The 22,301-nt window shown below is 39.9% G+C and overlaps 1 protein-coding gene across 50 annotated transcripts in view; it reads left to right on the top strand.

The window, feature by feature from the left end:
* The window catches only part of EPB41 (erythrocyte membrane protein band 4.1), a 159,187-nt gene that overhangs the window by 88,892 nt on the left and 47,994 nt on the right, over positions 1-22,301 (top strand). For 11 of the 50 annotated variants that reach the window (XM_065576673.1, XM_065576667.1, XM_065576671.1 and 8 more), the window contains 13 exons: positions 245-320; positions 1,203-1,421; positions 5,686-5,773; positions 6,352-6,504; positions 7,599-7,696; positions 9,485-9,657; positions 10,561-10,677; positions 12,356-12,481; positions 14,005-14,130; positions 16,013-16,227; positions 18,884-18,940; positions 19,057-19,098; positions 19,947-20,009. In XM_065576673.1, coding sequence (XP_065432745.1) covers positions 245-320; positions 1,203-1,421; positions 5,686-5,773; positions 6,352-6,504; positions 7,599-7,696; positions 9,485-9,657; positions 10,561-10,677; positions 12,356-12,481; positions 14,005-14,130; positions 16,013-16,227; positions 18,884-18,940; positions 19,057-19,098; positions 19,947-20,009 — 1,553 coding nt within the window. The remainder of the gene's footprint in view (positions 1-244; positions 321-1,202; positions 1,422-5,685; positions 5,774-6,351; positions 6,505-7,598; positions 7,697-9,484; positions 9,658-10,560; positions 10,678-12,355; positions 12,482-14,004; positions 14,131-16,012; positions 16,228-18,883; positions 18,941-19,056; positions 19,099-19,946; positions 20,010-22,301) is intronic. The other 39 variants (XM_065576711.1, XM_065576694.1, XM_065576708.1 and 36 more) reach the window with 15 other exon arrangements.

Raw genomic sequence — 22,301 nt, 5'->3', positions numbered from 1 at the left:
CTGCTTACGTGTTCCCCATAAAAGATGTATTTTAAGCTAAGTAAATGAAAACAGATCAGAGACTTTATCACTTCTCTTTAAACTACATTCTATAATCAATAGTTCAAGTGGCAGCATTCAAATATAAATATCATTTGAATGCTTTATTTTTAAAGTCAGATTTGATATTTCTAATTTTTATAAACTTCTGTGTTGTGATCATTTTTGTTGTAAATTTTCAAAACTTATATGTTTCTAATTACAGGAGGCCCCTGGAACTTTACATTCAATGTGAAGTTTTATCCACCAGATCCAGCACAGCTGACAGAGGATATAACGAGGTAAAGATACATTATTTCCCATTAACTTTGCTAATCAGGTTCGCTTAGTAAAGTACTGAGAGTGGAAAGTACCATTGAAGTGCACAATATTTTGCTTTTCAGGTAAAAGCTCAAAAGCTATTTATAAATCTTTGTTTTCAAGTATAGTTTAGAGTTAATACTATAGGACTAGACATAGTCTGCATTGAAGTCTATATGTGCATGATTTTTATGCGTACTTTTAAATACCTTGAACAAAGTCTGATTTCAGTTATCAAAAGCTCCATTTTGAAGGGGGTGATTTTATTTTTAAATCCTGTGATCGTTCTTCCTTTCAGACAGGTGTAGCCCGTACCCTTTGAATGAAGAGGGTGCACTAACTCTTTTTTTCTTATAAGCCAATACAAACACCACTCCAGACCATTTAGCAGCATAAAAAGTGGCCTTTCTCTTCATTTCCTCAGGAGCTTGGGCTCAAAATAAAATGACCACATTTTTGTCTTCTATTGCAGGAGTTCTCAACCTTTTTCTTGCTGAGGCCCACCCCAATATGCTATAAAATCTCCATGGTCCACCTGTGCCACAACTACTGGTTTTCTGCATATAAAAGCCAGGGTCGGCGTTAAGGGGTAGCAAGCAGAGCAGTTGCCCTGGGACCACATGCCACAGGGCCCCCGCGAAGCTACGTTGCTCGGGCTTCGTCTTCAGCCCTGTGTGGCGGGGCTCAGGGCCCCGGGCTTCAGCCCCATGTGATGGGGCTTTGGCTTTCTGCCCTGGGCCCCAGCGAGTCGAACGCTGGTCCTGCTTGGCTGACCCCCTGAAACCTGTCCTGGACCCCTGGTTGAGAACCACTGTTCTATTGAACTCTCAGTTAAAATCACATCTTCTGCTTCTTCCCTGTAGGTATTATTTGTGTCTTCAGCTTAGACATGACATTGTTACAGGGCGTCTGCCTTGTTCCTTTGCGACACTGGCCCTGCTGAGTTCTTACACAGTCCAGTCTGAATTGGGAGATTATGACCCGGAGTTACATAGTGCAGATTATGTCAGTGAGTTTAAACTGGCCCCAAACCAAACAAAGGAACTTGAAGAAAAAGTCATGGAACTACATAAAACATACAGGTGAGTGCTGGTATTAAGGGAACTTGTCTGTGCACCACAAAGTAAAAGGAGTAATTAGAATTATAGCCATTTAGTATTTTCACAAATTCTGTGTTTTTATTTTTCTCTTCAGGGCCATCAATATCTTTTGTGAGCCTCAAACAGAACAACAGTGAGAGAGAGAGCGTGTTAGTTTCATAAATGAGTTTTCAGTTCACAAAGAAAATCCATCTGCTTTAAGTAAATAAATAAACTCCAAACAGTTACAAAAAGTCCTTCCAGAATTTATAACCCACTTGCTTTGCATAAACTATTCTGCTAGTGCTATGAAGGAATCAGATACTGAGAGAGTCCAGAGTTGGTCATGTAATAGTAATTGCCCCTTGAGACTACTTACCTACAAACTGTAGCCTTTACTGCTTCCTTCCCCTTTCCCCCTCCACTCACTCCCATTGTTCTCCTTTTGTCCACCGTTTGTGTCTTGTCATAATCCTAGGCCTTGGCTACACTCAGGACTCTCTCGCAGCGCTGTAAGTACTCCACCTCTCCGAGGGGAATAGCATGCAGCGCTGCAGGCTCTGATTACAGTCGTGCTTTACAGTGCTGTATTCGCTGCGCTCGGGGGGGGGACGTAGCCAAGGCCCTAGACTCTTCGGGGAGAGGTTGTCTTTGTGTTCTCATTTTACTTGTTTGTATGGTCTCTAGCACAATGGGACCTCTAGGCACTACCGCAATATAAAGAATAACAAAGGAGTTGGTGAAAACATTGGTGAGTCCAAAACCAGTGAGAATGTTCTGAGAATATCCTGCAGCTGTTAGTTAGTAAAAGGGTTTTCTTCCTTCCTACTAGAAAAAATAAACTATTTTTAGAAGAGTTCTGTGAAACTTTAAAAAGTATCTTTAAGAACCCCACTTTTGGAGTCTATAGTCCTCACCCTGATGACAGTGGTGGATGGGTTTGATTCCACTTAGAACTGTATAGTGTGCATACTGTTAACTTTGTCCTTTGTCCTCCCTTCTCCTCTTCTATTGTTGTTCAGTTGTCCTGTGGGGGAGGGGGCCTTGTCTTCCTTTGTGTATGTTAGCACTTAGGATTCCGTGGCCTACATCCTGAATGGAGTCTTCTGGTGCTACTGCAGTACTACTAATAAATAACCTTGTGCAACACCAAATGCATTGGAAGTGTGCATGAAAGGCATAAATACTGAGATCTCCGCATAACTTTGTTTTTGGTGCTGACATGAGCAGAACTCTCATCATGTTGTAGGGAGCATTGGTTTTATTTACTAAGCACCAACACCATATAAAACACACACAGATGTGGCCTCTACTCGACGGGGTGCATGATCTAAATGGACGGCGAGAGCTAGTACAATTGCATTCTACCCCGGAGGAAGGATTTCAGAGTGTAGCAATTTTTCAAATTTATTACTAGGTATGTAGCTGCACTTTCAACTTTGTTGGATGATGATATTAAAGGGAATAGATGCATAGACTTCAAGGTCAGAAGGGACCATTATGATCATCTAGTCTGACCACCTGCATAACGCAGGCCACAGAATCTCACCCACCCACTCCTGTAACAAACCCCTAATCTATATCTGAGCTATTGAAGTCCTCAAATCGTAGTTTAAAGACCTCAAGGTGCAGAGAATCTTCCAGCAAGTGACCCGTGCCCCACGCTGCAGAGGAAGACGAAAAACCTCCAGGGCCTCTGCCAATCTGCCCTGGAGGAAAATTCCTTCCCAACCCCAAATACGGCAATCAGCTAAACTCTGAGCATGTGGGCAAGACTCACCAGCCAGACACCCAGGAAAGAATTCTCTGTTGTAACTCAGATCCCACCCCATCTAACATCCCATCACAGGCCATTGGGCATATTTACCTGCTAATAATCAAAGATCAATTAATTGCCAAAATTAGGCTATCCCATCATACCATCCCCTCTATAAACTTATCAAGCTTAGTCTTGAAGCCAGATATGTCTTTCGATCCCATAGGAATGAACTTTTCCTATAACCTAATATTTGTGAAAGGTTTCTTTTTCCCTCTGTGACTACCTTTTCATACTGGTGAGTCTCTCTTGAGCAGCTCTTGTATCAGGTTAGAGGATCATAACTAAAACTTTTTTTAACTTTTTGAAAAAGAAATTTTATCCTATATTGTGCATATTTCGCTAATATACTGACATGTTCAACTACAGAGACCACACTGAACTGTTTATTTATTATCTAGCTCTCTTCACACTTTTTAAGGAGCCTACCACCATGATATATAAGTATTGTACAATCTTAAAGAGGGGTGCAAGTGTCAGTAGTTTTAAGGGAAGAAAGAAAACGCCATAAAACACTGAGAATGAGCCCAAGCCCTTGTGTGGGATTTGAACCTGCAGTCTCTCTTGACTGCCCCAAAGCTGTGAGTTGAGCCACAGTAATGCTTATAGCATCAGAGGGGTAGCTGTGTTAGTCTGGATCTGAAAAAGCGACAAAGAGTCCTGTGGCACCTTATAGACTAACAGACTTATTGGAGCATAAGCTTTCGTGGGTGAATATGAAAGCTGCTGCGTCTGACAAAGTGGGTATTCACCTATGAAAGCTTATGCTCCAATATGTCTGTTAGTCTATAAGGTGCCACAGGACTCTTTGTCGCTTTTTAGTAATGCCTATAGAAAACTAAAAACAAAGATGAAGACCTTTCCACAAGAAATGCAAATTAATAACATAAGCATAACTTGTAATAGTGGACTTCAGTCCAAGGGTGATACCAAAGCTCTAATGAACACCTCAAACTCGCACTGTCAGGTCAATATTTTAAACTGATTTCTCTGTATTTGTACTGAGGGGGAGATGCATGCGGAAGATAAGCTTCTCAGTTGCTCAGTATCTTCCTTTGACTTCAGGTTATGAAATACTATTTGTGATAGAACAGGCGACTAACATGGCTGAATTATTTTTTTGGCTCTTTTATTCTCTTAAAAGAGCCAGTGAACATAAAGCATTTTGTGTAAAACAAAAATATTAAAAGTTGACCTGAATAACATGGCTATATCTAAATTTGTAGCATTATATAGCCTCCCTCTTGTATAGATGAATTCGTTAATATTGGATGTTGTTCTGAGAACTTTAAACATCAGATGGTTTTTAGGTAAAGAATTTCCACATAAAATGTTCTTACTGCTATTGCCGTTTTATTTGAACTATAGAGGGTTTGTGTTTAGGAGATGAATGTTGACCTTGTTGTTCCACTTAAAATGGGCTGTTGTTGCAATATTAATCCTTTTTATTCCCATTGGTCTGTATTGTATCATGCCTGCATAAGACGCAACACTAGGATTTACAGTTTACATAAAATGTAAAGTCTTTTGTAAGTAAGATATCAAAGCCGCAAACAAAACTAAATGTATATAAATGAGTACTGTCCCAATATAGCATTTGGACACCTTGCACAATAGAAGCCTATTACCAGAGATACTTCAGTAACACTGAAAATAGCCCCATTATCAGGATGTTTCTGTTATCCAGAGTTGCATTATATTGCCTTTCCCATGGACAGGACACTATCTATTCCCAGAAAATGTCTCATTCATCTAGCCTGCTCCTAGTAGGAGTCTCCTATTAAGTGATTTCAACTGCTCTGGCATTTAATTCTCAGAACAATAGCTGGATTCTGAAAAGTGTTGAGTGGGTACCACAGTTCGCGGTTTGGCTTCAGTAGGTTTAATTTGTTCACCTTTTTTGCAAATTAAGTTGGCTGTTTAGAGAATCAGTGCCATGATTCGTACCGCGGTGCTTTCCTTTTTTCAGTCCGTTTACTAGGGTGACCATGTTTCCCAAAGGGAAAACGGGACATTGTGTGGGGCTCACCCAAGCCTCTTCTTGTGTGCAGGGCTGGCCCGAGCCACTTGCTTCCCCCTCCCCCTCCCAACATTCCTTCATGCCCCACTTTTTTGGCAAAACTGGACAACTTGGACAAATGCCCAGTTTTGCCAAAAAAATTAGGGTGCCCAGGACAGGACTTAAAAAGGGGACTGTCCCGGCCAAAAGGGGACATATGGTCACCCTAGGTACTTCAGAGGCATAAGATGTTGAGGAATTATCATAGAATAAATACGAAGCAGTATCTTTTGTAAACATAACATTTTACATTCAGAAAATCAATTCAGCAAACCAAGGCTCAGCAATTCTTTTGCTAAATAGAAGATCACTGTCTATTCCTTTTAAACTAATCATTAGTATAGATAACAGTAAGTTCATTGTCTTTTTTTTTTCCACATAACCTTGTTTAGATCCATGACTCCAGCCCAAGCAGACCTCGAATTTCTTGAGAATGCAAAAAAGCTATCGATGTATGGAGTTGACCTTCACCAAGCCAAGGTAAGAGATTTTGTTGTTGGTGGTGTAGGTTGGGGCCCACAGGTTCCTTGTTTCAAGAGCCCTGATCAAAGATGTAGGCAGGCAGGCAGCCACCCTTGCAGAAATGCAAGCATATAATAGATATGTTGTAAGCATTAGTGCAAGCTTTATAAAAAGGAAGTTACACTTCCTGATTTGCTTCTCTGTATATTATAGAGAGCTCTTTATAAACCTATCAATGTAGACAAGCACTTGGTCTGAAGAATTTAAACTAATGTTTGAGCCTGAAAAGTAATCCACTCCCAGAATTCTAGTAAATACAGTATAAACCCTAAAAGATCAGACCCAAACTTTGAGCAGATGGGGTTGGAGAAGAGATCAATAGAAGGGAGGAGGTTTTAAGGAGAGATATGAAGGAAAGTAAAATTGGCCCTTGGCACGTGGGAAGTTGGAAGCTGTTCAAGCATGCAGGACAAATGAATTCAGTAGCTATTTGGGAAAAAGCAAAAGGAGTGTATAGAGAAAATGCTGAGTGATCAGTTGTTGGAACTTGTAACTCCAACACTGCTGTAGGTATAAATATGTATTAACTTTCTTAGGACTTGGAGGGAGTTGACATCATTCTGGGAGTCTGTTCCAGTGGCCTTCTTGTCTATAAAGATAAACTGAGAATCAACCGCTTTCCTTGGCCCAAAGTGCTGAAGATTTCCTACAAACGCAGCAGCTTCTTCATTAAGATCCGGCCAGGGGAGGTACGTTGCCAGTTTATCTTCTGTTTTTGTCCTGTATTGTAATAACTCATTTTCTAATTAGTGTCTGGTTGGTCTTGTTTACATAAAGAACAGAAAAGTGCTGTGGAGATTTAAAATTGTTTCCATAATTGCAGTAGTAAAATTGGTTTTTCATTTTAAATTGTACCTTAGTGGCTGTCTTATTTGGCTTTGTAGTAGATTCAATTTATAATATAAAACTAAAATATCTGAGCCTATAAAATTACGTTTGAATTATAAATTACATAGTAGTTAGCTCCACCTACTGCTGTTGAACATATTCTCATTGGAATAAGGCAAGCACATAACAGATCTTTGTTGCAGAAATACAAATATAAACAAAATATTTCACCATTACCCATATGAAGCAAAATGCTTGATCTTTCTGATAGTACTTGGAAACATAACTTTAATGAGGAGAGCAAAAGATTCTGTGGTAAAGACATTTTTTTTTTCTTGCTGTGGAAAGCAAATAGCTGTTCATTTCATTAGACCTTAGATGACCATTCATAATTCAGAATGTACTTTTATCAATTGTCAAAGTATGTAGCAACATGGTATATGAGGGGGCTGGATCAAGCTGTTTTGATTTGTATGTGGATCTCCTTCCCATGTGGAAAGGGGAATGGAGTGGCCTCTGTTGCATTGTTTTACCTCCACCTTGTTGGGTCCAGCATGAATGGAAGCAGACAATGAGTAGGGAGGCCAGGGGAGACGCATTTTCCCCCCCACCCAGGGAAAATACCCCTAGAAATGTAATATAGTCGCAGGCCACATTTTCATTTCTCCGGTGGAAAATCCGTTTTAAAGGGGATCTCAGAACTGCTGCAGAGAAATATAGGCTCCATATAGAAGGGCCTATGCCTTCTTGCAGATGCCTGGGTATGTTCATATATCTACAGGGTTTGTGGACCAAACCCTCATCTCTCTAGTGGAAGAATGCCGAAGAAGTTCTGTGAGGGAAATTTTGGAATTGCTTGCCTGGGTTTTACCTGGGTATGTTCTATGTAGTAATGTTCTTTTACATACGTCACTTGTAGCTATAATAAAATAATCTGCATTGCCATTTTCCATAGCACGAACAATATGAAAGTACCATTGGATTCAAACTACCTAGTTATCGGGCAGCTAAGAAACTGTGGAAAGTCTGTGTTGAACATCACACTTTTTTCAGGTATGTCTTGCTTAAAATTGTAAAAAAAAAAAAAAAAAAAGAAAAAACTCTTTATAGTGGGTTTTTAAAAGTGATACTAATTTCAAGTCTCAGTTTTTGTAATTCTTTTGCTGATAGATATGTCTGACTCTCCTCCATAGTGATTTAAGGTAATAAGGCCTGTAAAGAGTAAAAAGTGCATATGGAGACAGACTTTTATTTTAATATTCCTAAAATAAATCGTGCTAGCAAATGAATGTTTAACCATTGAGAACATAACCTAGGAAATCCATCAAAATACAGAGATCTGGAAATAAGGCACTAAAAGCATAACATCTGTATCTAAATGCCATAAGAGAATGAGAATAAAAAAGTGTTTGCCAAATATTTAACTCAGATATTGGTTATTTTATCCGGTATCTCTGTCAAGTGGTGTTCTATCTTTACCCCTAAATGGTTTCTTTTTAATAAGAGATTGAGTAAAATAGAGGCTGAGATTGAGAAAACCAGTGACAGAGTTTCATGAGAGCTAAGGATGTCAAGGTTTGTAGAAGCAGCAAAGAGTCCTGTGGCACCTTGTAGACTAACAGACCTATTGGAGCATGAGCTTTTGTGGGTGAATATCCACTTTGTCGGATGCATGTCAGCTTTGTAGAAAGATGCTGATTGCAGTGCTGTCATGCACCTTGTTTTGGTATCCACTTTACAGTGTTGTTGTATCAGAAAGTGCCTCTCAGCTGTGGGAGTTTGAGGTGCAGGTACTGATATGGGAAAAATCAAGAAAAAATTCTTGATAATGGGACCGTTTCGTAAATGAATACAACTCCAGATGAACTGTTGTGCTAAAGAAATGACATAAGATGCTTCACGCAAGTTTTTTTGTCTGAAAAATGGTTGCTGGATAGTAAATATATGTTAGACTCTCTCATGTTGTTAATCTAAAGGCCCCTCCTTACTCCCTAAAGCTTTTTCTTAGAAATCTAAATGTTATATTTTTGGTTAATATAGAAACTTTGTAGGTGTGGGGTCTGGGTGCTGGGGGAGTGGAGCTTGATGGGGGTGGGGGTCCAGGTGCAGCTGCTTGGGGATCAGTGAGGTGGGGTCTGGGTTTATGGGGCTCATCGGAGGGGTCCAGGTATAGGGGGGTAGGGCTTGTCAGGGTAAGGGTTTGATGGGTCTGCTTAACAGGGGAGCCCCAGCTGCTGCCGAGGGGATGCTGCATGCCAGGCTCCTGCTTCCCCTCATGATTCTCCTATCCCCATTTCTTCTCCATCCCCTTTCCCACATTCCCCTCCCCCTGCCCTATGCCCCACCCCACCGCGGGCACTCGCCCGCTGGACAGAAAACAGGAAGGCTCCCAGCACACAGAAAGGCAGCGCGACTGGCACTAGAACCCAGGAGGCGGCGTTCAGCTGCAGAGTCTGGGGAGCAGACATGCAGCCTCCTTGAGCTGGGCAGATCTGTGCTTGCAGAAATTGGGGAGGTGGGGGAGATGTGGCATGTAACCCTGTGTGCCCCCCCCATACCTCGACTCTGGGGGGGTGCAATCCTGCCCCAAGTTGCACTCATGGTCCCCCCCCTGTGCCCCGCTTCCCTTTGCTTCCCTGTTTTTTTTCCACAGAGAAGCACAGGAATTCTGCGGTGGTGGCGGGCGCACAGTGATGCAGACTCCCCCCCAGGAGTATATTATGTTAAGAGATCATTTAGAAACATATATTCAGTTTTTCCATGCCCCTATCTCTTTAATTTCTTTCTATATAATATGAGTGATTTGGAGATATAAAACTAAAGTACACGTGTACCTTTCAGGCTAACTTCCCCTGAAGCACTTCCCAAGAGCAGATTCCTGGCACTGGGCTCTAAATTCCGTTATAGTGGACGGACGCAGGCCCAGACAAGACAAGCTAGTGCCTTGATTGACAGACCTGCTCCACAGTTTGAACGAACAGCAAGTAAACGGGCATCTAGAAGCCTTGATGGAGGTGAGTGAAGTTTCATTACCTTATTGTAAGGTTTCCATACTTTTTTTTTTTTCTATTGAAAGTTACCCTGCAGGCTTAGGCTTCATAACTTTTATTATTATTAACAATTTATTTTAGCTAAAGAAGAAAGCTGATGTAAAGAGCCTGAAACCGAGACAGTGCCTGGAATGTATTTCTAGACACTCAGTTGTTGTAAGGAAGTTCATTTTGTTAATTTTAGTTTATTAAAAAATAGTCAATTCTGATTCAAAATTTGTGGGCAGAGAATTGTAGAGAGAAATAAATTGGTTTGTTATAAAGCTCAGAAATGACAGTGAGGTGACACTTCACAGAACTGTCAAATAAGGCCAAGCGAAAAAGAATGTTGTGAATTTAGGAATAGAGTCAGCCTTCAGGATTTAAAGTCTGTTGAAACAGATTGCTTTTTCATCTGAATATGAATTATTATATAAAGACTCCTTTTTTAGTTTTGAAAGTAATAACTCAAGTCTTGAGAAAATGCCATAAAACACTTCAGTAAAAAGTTTGTACCTGCTTGTCCTGTTGCCACCAAAAGCTAAAAGAAAAATAGTACATTTTAACTTTGATGTAGTTTTTGAAAACTACTACCACAGATCCAGTTTTGGAGCCCCATACTACATCTGGGATCCAAGTGGTGGTACTTGTTTTGTACTGCTAGTAAATTTTTAAACTTCATCAGCGGTGTTGGCATGACCGTTCATTTCAAACTCTATGGGCAAGTACCATAGGAGAAGGGCACGTTCCACTTTTACTAATCTTGTGCTTTAATATCAGACTTTGGAAAATAAAACCAGCAAATTAATGCTTCTGTCTGAATTGAAGTCTGCAGCCTTCTCTATATGCTACATGAGTAGCTTGTTAACATGTGCACAATTTCTTCAGCTAAACATACGTCTCAAAAAATTGAGGTCAGACCTATATTGGAGGAGAAGCAGGAGGATGTGGTGATGGTTGAGATTCCAGAATCAAAACCTGTGGAACAGTTCGGAGAGAAGCCAGGTATAGCTGTGGTGGCTATGACTCTCTGCAGTGCTTTTTCTATCCTTTCCTTTTTTATGCTTGTACTTGTCTGCTCTGAAATGTTTCACAAATTTTGGCCTTTTTCTTCATTTCTTTGCAAGATGTCTCTTTATAGTCAGGCAGCCAACAGGCTGGGATGGGTTTATGTCCTTAAGTGTGGAGAAATGTTGGAATAGAATTGCTTGATTACACTTTTTAGACATGTATGCAGTGTAGTTGTGGCTGTGTCCGTCCCAGGAGATTAGAGAGACAAGGTGGGTGAGGTAATATCTTTTATTTGACGAACTTCTTTTGGTCAGAGAGACAAGCTTTCGAGCCACATAGAGCCTTTTTTCAGGTCTGGGAAAAGTACTCTGAGCATCACAGCTAAATGCAAGATGGAACATATTGTTTTCTAAGAGATCGTTCAAGGTAGAGAGGCTTGTTAATATCTCTGCAGTGATAGGGCAAAAAGAGGGGGTTAGTGGGATACAGATTGTTGTAAATAAATCCAGCAGACTTTTAGACAGAAACTCTGTGCTCAGATGGAGAGATTTTAAAGGTATATTTACATTTCAAAAAGACTATATTTTAAATTTGTGTACTTATAAATGCTAGGTTTCAGAGTAGCAGCCGTGTTAGTCTGTATCCGCAAAAAGAACAGGAGTACTTGTGGCACCTTAGAGACTAATAAATTTGTTAGTCTCTAAGGTGCCACAAGTACTCCTGTTCTTTTTATAAATGCTAGATTAGAAAATGTGGAATATTGTTTTTGTGGTCTTAAAATATCTGCTTTAAAACTCTCTTTTTTTGGATTTCATTTTAGAGGTTGCTTGCATTTTTTTTAAATCTTGTTAAATATGTTTTGTAGTTCATGACATCTTGGGGAGCCATCTTTTGTAGAGCCTAGATTTCTTAGGACATGTTTATTATTTGTTACAACAGTATCTTGTTGACTTCTTGGCAAAGAAGCTGAGATGTGTATAAATTTTGTATAGTGTTAGGATGAATTAGTGTATTATACCAGTGTTATCAGAAATCTGCTCTGTTTGCTACTTCTCTAATAATGAAAGGAAACTCATGAATGCTTACTGGCGCATAATTCTGTCCAGCCAGCATCCTCCATATCTGTGTTTGAGTAGAGTCCCATTCTGCCACTCCCACCACAATTCACTATAGAAACTTTGTTTTGTAGCCATAATGTTTCTGTCTATATCCAAAAAGATATAGACAGGCCCATCAATACCTTTCCTAAGATGGAGACTGACACAGGTTAGTCATTCCCATCTTCTTCCATACTGGAGTGACATCTGCCTACGCAAGTGTTGCCAGCTCCGGCTGGCTTGAGAAGTCAGAGATTGATACTGTAAATCAACCCAGGCCTCCCACAAGGCACTGCAAAGGGCTAGCAAGTAGGACACCAGGACACAATTCCGATTGTTTTGATTGTTTTCATATGCAATTGCAACGCAGGATTATATCAAAGATCTAACTCCTAGAGCGGCTTAAAACAGGCAATTTTAGTGTGTGGGCTGTTTTTCCCCACCACCCCCTTCAAATGTAGACCTACGCTGTCCTTAAGAGATGAGTCCCCATTGACCCTAACCTCACCATTAGTGACTGTTACTTCCCTGCAGTCTTCCATTTGGTATATTAATGCATTCGTAACTTCTTCTAGCCAAACATACTTTTGAAAATATTGAGATGAAACCAATAGCAGAAGAAGAGGAAGAGGAGAAAGTGGAGGTGTTTAAGGTTACCGTTCCAGAATCAAAATTAATGGAACCATTCCAAAAACAGCCAGGTACAGCTGTGATGGCTTCTCATACAGTCGTGCTAACATCACCTCCTACAGTACTTACACCTGCTTTTACACAGCTTATTTGTTATGTACAAGCAGCGTTCTGGATTGCCAGTGTTAAAGGTGCTGAAATACTATAGAATATGGCTAGAATTTTTGCTGTGGTACTAACTCAATTAAAACCAGAGTAAACGTGGCAAGTACCTTGGATCATAATGCTACAACATCAAACGTAGTTATGAGCCAGACAACTTTAGTGGGGTGGGGAGACATATACAAGAAATATTTTTACAGCTGTGGTTCAGCAGTTCCATTGATACATGCACTGATTCATACAGATGGCAACCTCCAAAGGTGGTGTACCTTGCTGGAAGTGCTGCAGTGTTGTCACTTTCATAGGCATATGTGTCATAAATCCTACTAGCAGTATACAAAGTCTAGAATTGTTCAAGTTGTGCTCTCCCTGACCTGTGGCAGCTGTTGTGCTACACCGTTTGAGGAGTTAGATTGCAACCTCCTTTTTTTATTGCATTGTACTTGACGGCTCTTCACTACTGATTCAGCCTCCCCTGGAGTCAGTTGCTCTTTCCAAGCCGCTCCATTGCTTCAAATAAACCTCCATTTGTCTTAAATAAAGGCAGATTTTATTGGCAAATTACAGAAGTTGGAGACCAACATAATGTAATAAAATGTAAAATACGTAGAAATATCACCTACTGGGATACTGTGGAAAAGGTTGATAAACTAGTAAATTAGCTCTGTGCTTTAATTACACGATATCCAAATATTACCTGCTGCAGTGTGGCAGGCAAAACTAGTTTCTCAGAGCCTTGCACTTTCAGCCTGCCAGCTATGTCCGGATCACATGGTCCACGGTTCTGTGCATCAGCAGAGTTTCTTCTTCCCTTTGTAGGGAAATATTCCTTTGTTCTCCCATCAACCAGTCTTTGTTTGCAAGGTACCCATTCCCTCCGCTCTTTGGTCCCATCACATACTCCTCTGTGGGTCAGAGTAGTGGCTTACTACACCTCCAAAACCATGTACATTGTTATTGCCAAATTGTAACGATTTCTCCACCCAGCTCTGTTGAGATGGACCTTTGTGAACATGTTGCTTTCCAGGCATTGAATCCATGCACACCTGACAGTTAATTGTTTCCTTTCTCAGCCTGACCACTCTCATTTTATGTGGTTCTTCATTATTATCCATAACAAGTTGTGCCTCTATAGCCAATATTATGCTAGGTACAGAAATACATTTTAAGTATAACCTAGTAATCAAAGTAATTAGTATTTGATACATCAGATAAGTAATTATAGGCTGCCAAAGGAAACTGTTTGAATTTTGTGTTCTCTCCCCCTGTCCTCTTATCCCAAAGCATCATAAAATTAGTAGCATAATTCTGCGTGCTGATATTCAGACAAGGTTCCTGAAGAGAGGTGGTTCTTGCAAGTTTGCTCTTGGTAACTTCTCCTTTTCCATGCCGTCTTTGAGGTGGCATTTTAATGAATGCATAATTTTTTTAGTTATACATGTCCTTGAAAATATTGAGATAAGCCCAATAGACGAAGATGAGGAGGAAGAGAAAGTGATGACGATGAAAGATCTAGAACTAGAGCCCAAATTTCTGGAACCAATCCAAAAGGAGCCAGGTACAGTTGTGATGGCTTCTCACACCTGTGTGGTTTACATTTCCTTCTACTAAGCCTGCCTCTGTTTGCTATCTCACAACTACCACAAACAACTTCTCCCATGTTTATTGTCACTTCTACAGTACAAGCAGTGTCAAGGCAGTGGTGCTAGATGAGATTGTGTCAAAAGGATGCCAGGTCAATACCAGGCACTTACTGATGTGTAGGAGAAATGTTTTTTGAGAAATGTCATACCTTGGATTAATATGCAACTGTGTGAAAATTAAGTAAACTTTGGTATCAACAAGTTTGTGCACTTGATTACCAGTAAAATGATGTTTGCAGTTTTCTTGCAGTTTTCTCTTGGTCTGCTATTTGTATTGGTCAAATACATACAGTATTTCTGCATATTTTATTTTATAGACAAAGACAAAAAGCATTTTAATACCTTTTTGAATGAGAGGCAACACAGGGATCAGAGGATATATAAACATACAGACTATGATCCTTAAATCTGAACATTTCTAATGTCTTAGGTCTAGCTGGGTGAACCGTAGTAAATTAAATCGCTTCCTGGCTCTTTGAGCTCTGGTCAAGTGAAAAATTCTTTAGCTTGGACAAAGTACCAAGTGTGTATTGTCCTATTTGAGCCATAGGCCCGGAACTAAGGGTATGGGGGGTGCTGCAGCACCCCTAGGTTTTAGGTGGGGCTCAGCTCCTGGCCCCACACATGCGCTCCCAGCCCGGGGTCCTAGCTGCCGACCACAGCCTCAGCCCCCTTACCCCTGTCTGGGTCCCATTCTCCCGGAGACAGGGCCCTGCTCTTGGCCCCAGCTCAGGAGAGGGGGAAAGGGGCACAGAGAGGGGTAAGAGGGCTGGCTTTCAGCATCACCACTGTTAAAAATGTTCCAGCGCCACTGATTTGAACCAGTAGTTGACTTCATGAATATGAGCTTCTGTCAAACTGAATTTATTATTTCAAATAATGGGAAGAAGTTTAATTGGACAACCATAAAAATGAATAGGCTCTTGTGGGTATAGAAATTGCTTAGTGAATTGTTTGGGGCTTGCTTTGACATAATGGATCAGTTTGACCACCTATTCCTAAATGTAAAGATTTTTTGAAACTTGATCGCTCAGAAACTAGAATTGGGGAAGGAAGAGGGCTGGTGAGTTTTGCATGTACTTGATGCTTGTATGTGAGGCTTGTCATGCTTCTGCTGACAGACACGTGTTTGAAGCCTATATGTTCAGTGCTGCACCTCTCAGCAACTGGGAAATGATGGGCATCGTTCCTCAACAGTGACTCTTCTTGTGGCAGGGGAAATCATCTGACCTAAAAAGTAGAAGTCTGCTGTGAAAGCCAAGTGGAGACTGCTGCTTGTCTGTAACGCTTTATAACGAAATACCTAGTGACTTGTAACTGGCTAAAAGAAAATGCGTAAATCTGATCCAGAGATGGTGAGGAGGTGGAGAATCTCAATGTCTGATTCAAAAACGTCTCAAGTTTCTGTTTGGGGACTTCATGGTGCAGTTAACACAAGTGACCACAGTTATAAATGTTTGTACTTTCAAGGTTTCATAGTGATGAACTTATATCAGTGGTGTTTGAAAGATCCAGAAACTCCTTGCAGGGTCACAAGTAAATGAGCATTTCTGGTGTGGCTTCTTTGCAGAGTGCAAGCTTGCTTTTTTACTTTCTGTACGATGCCTATTATTAAAACTATAAGGAAAATATCCTCCACCTTTCTGTACTAAATGCACAAGCTGCTTTATTCTCTCTCTTTCTCCCCCCCCCCCTTTTTTTTTTTTAACTACAGTGCTCTAACCTGGGAAGATTTTCCTAGGGATCTAGAAACATTATGTATTTTGAACCTTGCCTTGACTCTTTTTCCCTGTTCAGCAGTAGCGGTGGTTACACCTGACCGAAGCCCACGGCCCACCTCTGCACCAGCCATTGCTCAGAGACATGTTGTTGAACCTACCCCACCAGCTGCATCAGATACCAAGGAAATAGTAGTAGTCTCTAAAGTGGAGAAGGAAGCTGTGGAAACTGAGGGAAAGCATGAAGAAATGCTACCTGAGAAGGCGAAGATGGAACCATCTGAAGTGGCCAAGGTATACTAGCCTTAGAATTACCATAAAGTGTGTGTTTGTGAGGACTGCAAATGATTTTTGCTTTATATGGAATGCTAGTTCTAAAATGGCCTCCAATGGCAATGTTGCATTAGATGGGAAGGGGTAGAGAGGTATCTCATCCCTGTATAGTCAGTGGATTGGGAATGAGATCCTCTCTAGCTAGTTGGTTGTGATGCCAGAGAATACCTTTCCTGAACTTCAAGATACCACAAAAAATGCTACAGTGCATGTTACAGTTTTCATGTCTTAATTGTACTTAGGGCAGAACTTTTTTTCCAGGGATGGTCCTAAACAAATTAGGTGTTACCCGTTGATCACCTTAAAATATGTTCCACTAAGAATTAACTCCACGTACAACTGAATTTGTTCTCGTTAACTAGTAACGCGCTTTACTTCAGTGGAATTGCTTCTGATGTACACCATGTGAGAGAAGAATTGGGCCCAGAGTCTTCCAGCATTTATAGTGTAAAGTGGTGTTTTAATTTATTTGTTTTCCCTGGAGAGCTGTGAATGGACTTCTGACAGGCTGGCAGCTGGACTAAAATGTTGATTTATGACTATTTAAACACTGTTTAGACTGTGTTGAATTTACTATTAAGTGGGACTACTTAAAAATTGGAAAGTGAAAATATCTGGTTCTTCTGTGAGTATTCTGTGTAAAATATAGATAGATAAAAATATAAGGCAGAATAATGTATGAAGAAGTGTTTCAACACTATTATTTTAAAGTTTATTTTGAGAGAGGGTATGGATAGTGGAGAATCTAGAGACAGAAAGGGTAGATAACTTAAGATTGTACACTATTCAGAGTGACAGGAAGCATTCTGTTTTCCCCATTTTTTGTTGGGAGTCAAACTCTTCTTGTAATTACATCATATAGAGAGCAAGTCACGTATGGTAGCTGTAGTTGTATTCCATGGAAGATCAGTATGTATAAAATAAGCACTTGAGGCACGAGGGAGGAGACAGTGCAATATCCTCACCAACCCCCCAGACAAGCCAAGAAATCTTTATTTTCAGTCTTCAAGGAATCCTCGTAGGGATAATAAGAATTCCTGTTGGTTGGAGAAAACTTGTGGCAATCTGGAAACATAGGGTCAAATTTGGACCTGGTTACATCCGGTCAATCTCTGACTCTAATGAGGTTGCATCCACTTAAAACTGGTGAATTTGGCCCTTCGAAACCACAATTGCCTAACATAATCACAGTGTCACATTTTCATTGTGTGTTAACCACTTTGTAGCTTCCTTAACACACAGTACTAAGTGTATTCCTTTTGATATCTAAGTGCCTCTCTTCCTTAAAAACACACATGAGAGGTGAACAAATCAGTTAGTCAACAGGACCTTCTATATGATTAACGAAACACAACTTTTGGTAACCCACACTTGGACTGATGACACCACTGATTAAAATTGTCAGTGGCTGTACACCATTGCCAAATAGTTAAGAGCTCTGAACTTTTTGTCATAAAGGCATGGAGCAGGAGCACGAAGTCACTGAGGATGAGTGCGAAAGACTACTGGAGTCTTGCAGATAATTGAAACGTAAAACAGGTTAATGCCACACAATGTTACATTTAAAATAATTCCATTCACCCAGTCCCTCATTTATCAGACAGATTTTTCTAGTTACAATATTAGATTTACTTTGGCGCTTAGTGTAGAAAGAATTCTTGTAAAATCCTGTAGACTCTAGAAGCTCCTAAACGGCTCCATAATCTAATCTAGTCTTGGGTTAATCATGTGTTTCTTTATCTTTGCATATGTAACTATTTTTGCCTTGTGACAACCAATCTTGGTGACGTTTCCTGTATTTGTACTTTATCCCATTTCAACATTCTTCCTGCATTGTGGTGGTGGTATTGCTAGTTCAACAGGCCCATCAAGGTAATCTTTCCAGAGTTACTTCACTGATAGGCTAGTAGGCGGTGCAGTTTTACTTGAGTGATTCTTGCTCTTTACCTTGCCCATCAAATGTAAGCATGCCATCTCTGTTACAGCTTGGATTGCCTATGTGAATTGAATGAATTTAATTCCTTTTAACTTTAAAAAGCTTTGAAAATATTGGTTCTTAGCTCTACAGTTATGGGGAATGAAAGACTCAGCTCCAGTGCTACTGGTAGGTCAATTGGCTGACAAATGTAAATACATACGTATAGACACGTGTATGGCCTGTGTTATACAGGGGGTCAGACTAGATGATCACCATGAAAGAACATCTTTATTTTCTGTCTTTGAAAAGTTATATATCTATTAATTTGAACATGTCACTTTTGACAGTGATCTCATTGGGATATCAAATTATAGATAACCTTTGGAAACACTGGCTTACAAATATCCTTAAAACAAAAAGCCTATATTTGGTGGAACTATTAAAGAAATGCTCTTTGGGGTCTTTTAAAACACTGGTGTCAATTGTACTTTCAGTTTTAGAAACATGATGTTGAACTAACAAATTGTCACGGTTAGTTATGTTAACCCTTGTTAACCCTCTTCAGAAGACTGCATGTTGATTCCTGCACGTTGACACATTTCAAAACCAACTTAATATTTCAGCTGTGTTTTGAAACTGAGTGGTTTCCAAAAATCTACTAACAAGAAATGTTTTTACCACTTTATTTCTTAAATGTAGGTGGGGAAAACGCACAGCGAGGTCACATTGCCTACCACAAATGGTGACCAGCCCCAGGTTTGTGCTGATAATTATCAGTTAGATTTTTCACATTTTTTTAAAAAGGTTGTAAAATGAAGGTTCAGCATAACTAAATGAACCAACATTTTTTGTTTTTTATCACTACAAAACAGCAGCCTGCAGAAAAAGAGGAAGATCCGATAAGAATGAGGAAGGTTAGCCATCTTACACTTTCACCAAGCAAAATTGCCATATCACTCATGCATACTTAATCTATTTAAAAAGACAGTGCTCCAATTTCTTCATGTGCTTTGATTTTTAATCGGCAAGTATCTGTTGTTTTTCAAAACGATTCAGTTTTTTGTCCCAGTGGCAATCTGAGATTGTTAAATAAATCTCTGTTAAAGAACTTCTTAGTGAGAAACATACTCTGTTTTGAATATGAATTGTTTCACAGTTCTGTACAGAAATAAAGCTAGTAACAAGCACAAGAAAATTGTACATTGAACGTTCCAGGAAATGCAAAAACTTAAGCATTTATAGTTTTATGGGGTACGTGACAGGGAAGATATATGTAAAACGCTGAAGTTATTTCAAGTATGTTAATTGTAGTACACATTTTAATAAAATGCTTTTTAAAGGCTTGGAAGCATTGGAAAAACTACACGTACAATACCATTTAATGCAGCACCATACACACTTCATTATCAGGAGGTTGAAAATGTCTTAATCTTTGCAAGTCTTCCATAGAAAATGTTGAACACTTATTTGCCTTTGTTGTAGCAATGCAAATAAGCCAATGAAACTCTGGGAACTGTCTCTTTAAATGAAACTCATGTACATTATTCCATTGTTCATGAGCAAGGTCCTCCATTTCTTGGTGGTGACTGTGTCTACCAACGTTCTTGTGGTTCTACAGCCCATCCCATATTGGCACAATGCTGCGCTCCAAACATTTATTTAACTTTTTTTATTTGCCAATTTGCGATTCCCGCAAGAACAACATTTTAATTTTTTGTGCTTTTCTTTTTTTTTTTGTTCCCCCTTTCTTTCATTTTCACAGAAAAGATCAAAGAAACTAGATGGTGAAAACATTTATATCAGGCATAGCAATTTAATGTTGGAGGTTTGTATGAACTTGACGCTTATTTCAGTTGCGTTTGCCTGGACCTTCTGCATTCTTTGCTGAACTCTTTTTCTTCCTCCTCTGCTGCTGAATTTGTTTTTGCATGCTATTGCATGAAGACTTTTAAAAAATATGCTTTTGCATGTCAACAATAAACACGACGATGTGCAGTCATTTCTCCTACCTTTTTTGGTTTTCATTCTGTCATACTTACCAGAAAAATATATGATTGGGATAGTCCTGTGTTAAATCTGTTTCTAGCATCCTAGTGACTTTATTGCATGTTTTTTTCCTTCAGTCCACAAATAGGAATTTCTGCATTGGTAACTCAGAATAACGTGAATCACGCAGGATGCAAGTATATAGAGAGAGTGTCTCTCTCTCTCCTTGACTGAGACAAGGGAAAAAGAGGGGAATGGAATCAAGGATGAATCACAATTGAGCACATAAAAATGAGACGGACCGTAAAGCCGCAAGCTGTATAAACTATACAGCAATCTTGTTCAGCGTTCTTCAGAAGGGCTCATGCCACTTCAGGAGGGCTCAAGCCACCATTGCTTGCTCACAGTAATGTTAGATGAGGCCTTTTTTGCTTTCCAGAGACCTGCCAATAGAATTTACCATCATTGTTGCTGTAATTTTTCTCTAAACACTTTCCTGCTCTAATGTGTTCTAGGAAACTTACAGTTCTCCTACATTGGAACAAACGAGTGGTCAATAGCAAGTCCCCTGGTGTCTGATGTAATTACTATCCCTAGCCAAGTGTGCCACTGAATACACTTCAGTAGGCTACTCCTCAGCTGTCAGTTCCCATGTATTCTGAGAGTGCAAGGTTGTTTTCTGTCATTTCATGCACAGGTGTAGATCTTGGATAGTCTTGCTTTATGACACTGAAACTTAAAATTTAGAGGGCTCCCACGCAAACAAGATCTCGAAGACTGGAACGTTCCAATCATATATTTATACATTGTTATGGAAGACACTTTGTGGCTTCTGGTACTGACTTTTTCTGTGTGTTGTGTTTCTATTAACGATTACAGCTTCAGCAGCTGATAGGGGTTTCCTCAGCAGTTGCTTTTGAAAATGAAATGTACTAACTGCCTTTTTTCAAATCTTAATTTAAAGCTTTGCAGCTTTTGGTTTCTGACTGCTCCAATTTTAAGCTTTTGGACATCAGTAAAATGGTCAGCAGGAGTTAGAATGCAACAAGGATTTCACCCACCATTTGTTTAGGCCACGCATAAGCTAATTGTTTATCAATTCTCAATGAAAATTTGTCCTAAATGCTTTTTTCCTGCTAGTGTGGTACTTGGCTCTGACACATGTATTGTGTGCTCCGGTGCGCTTCGTTTTGCCTTAACCTCTTACTGCCTTCCCCTGCCACCCGAAACACTTTTGTTACAGGTGTTCACAGACCCTCAGCTAGAAATGGGCAACCAAAAAGGTTGAGTTGCCTATTGTTTCTTCCTTTTCATTCTGTGTATTTGGCAGATCAGATTAAATCCAGCAGACTGGCTGAGTGCGGGGAAATGTTCTAGAAAATGTTTATTTTGTTTTATTGAAAACAGTTACTCCTTCAGATCTTGAGCTTCTGTGCTTCGTAAATTTATAAAAAGGTGGAACAGGAAGAAAGTGTAATTATTAGAGGGCTTTGTTCATTAAAAGAGGCTTACAAAAGCAATTCAAACTTCTGTGGGATACATCCTGCTAACTTTAGCTTCCACATTAATACTATTCTGGCGGGGGAAGTCCAAATGTGAATAAAGTGCTTCTTACCAGGGGCAGGCTAAACAAGAGGAGTGATCTTCGTGTTCTTTCAATCCAGAGTCAGTGGCAGGGCTCCTCTGCATGTGTTGCCGATTCCAGCTTGTGAGCTTATCATGGAGTCTTCAATAGTTGTTTTCATGCTTTTTCTAACTAGCAGGCACTCATCTCCTGTTTTCATGCGGGACAAAAGCTAAAACTATTGGTTCCCCACGGATAGGCCAAAAGAGAGAGCTATATTAATGAAGCACCCTTTTATCTCTGCTAGCTGAAGGCAGTCTGTCTTTGGTAAGCTTGCAGGATCGCAGGACTGGGTGACCAGACAACAGAGTAGCCTCTTTTGACAGGTATTAATTTAAAGCAAATGCAAGCAATCTAGTCTTGTGTAAGTAAGTGACTTAAGTTGAAAAACAATTGAATGTATAGAGAATGGAATTTGCAAAATCAGATTTGCCAGTGACTTTGTCTTGCTTGTTTTTTGCACTGTCTTGAAATGTCTTTGTTTAGCTTAAGCCTATTTTATTCAAA

This window comes from Chrysemys picta, chromosome 23 (genome assembly GCF_011386835.1).
Source record: "Chrysemys picta bellii isolate R12L10 chromosome 23, ASM1138683v2, whole genome shotgun sequence".
In the NCBI taxonomy this organism is placed as follows: domain Eukaryota; kingdom Metazoa; phylum Chordata; order Testudines; family Emydidae; genus Chrysemys; species Chrysemys picta.
The sequence above is the reverse complement of the archived record's forward strand: the minus strand, read 5'-3'. Positions and strand labels throughout refer to the sequence as shown.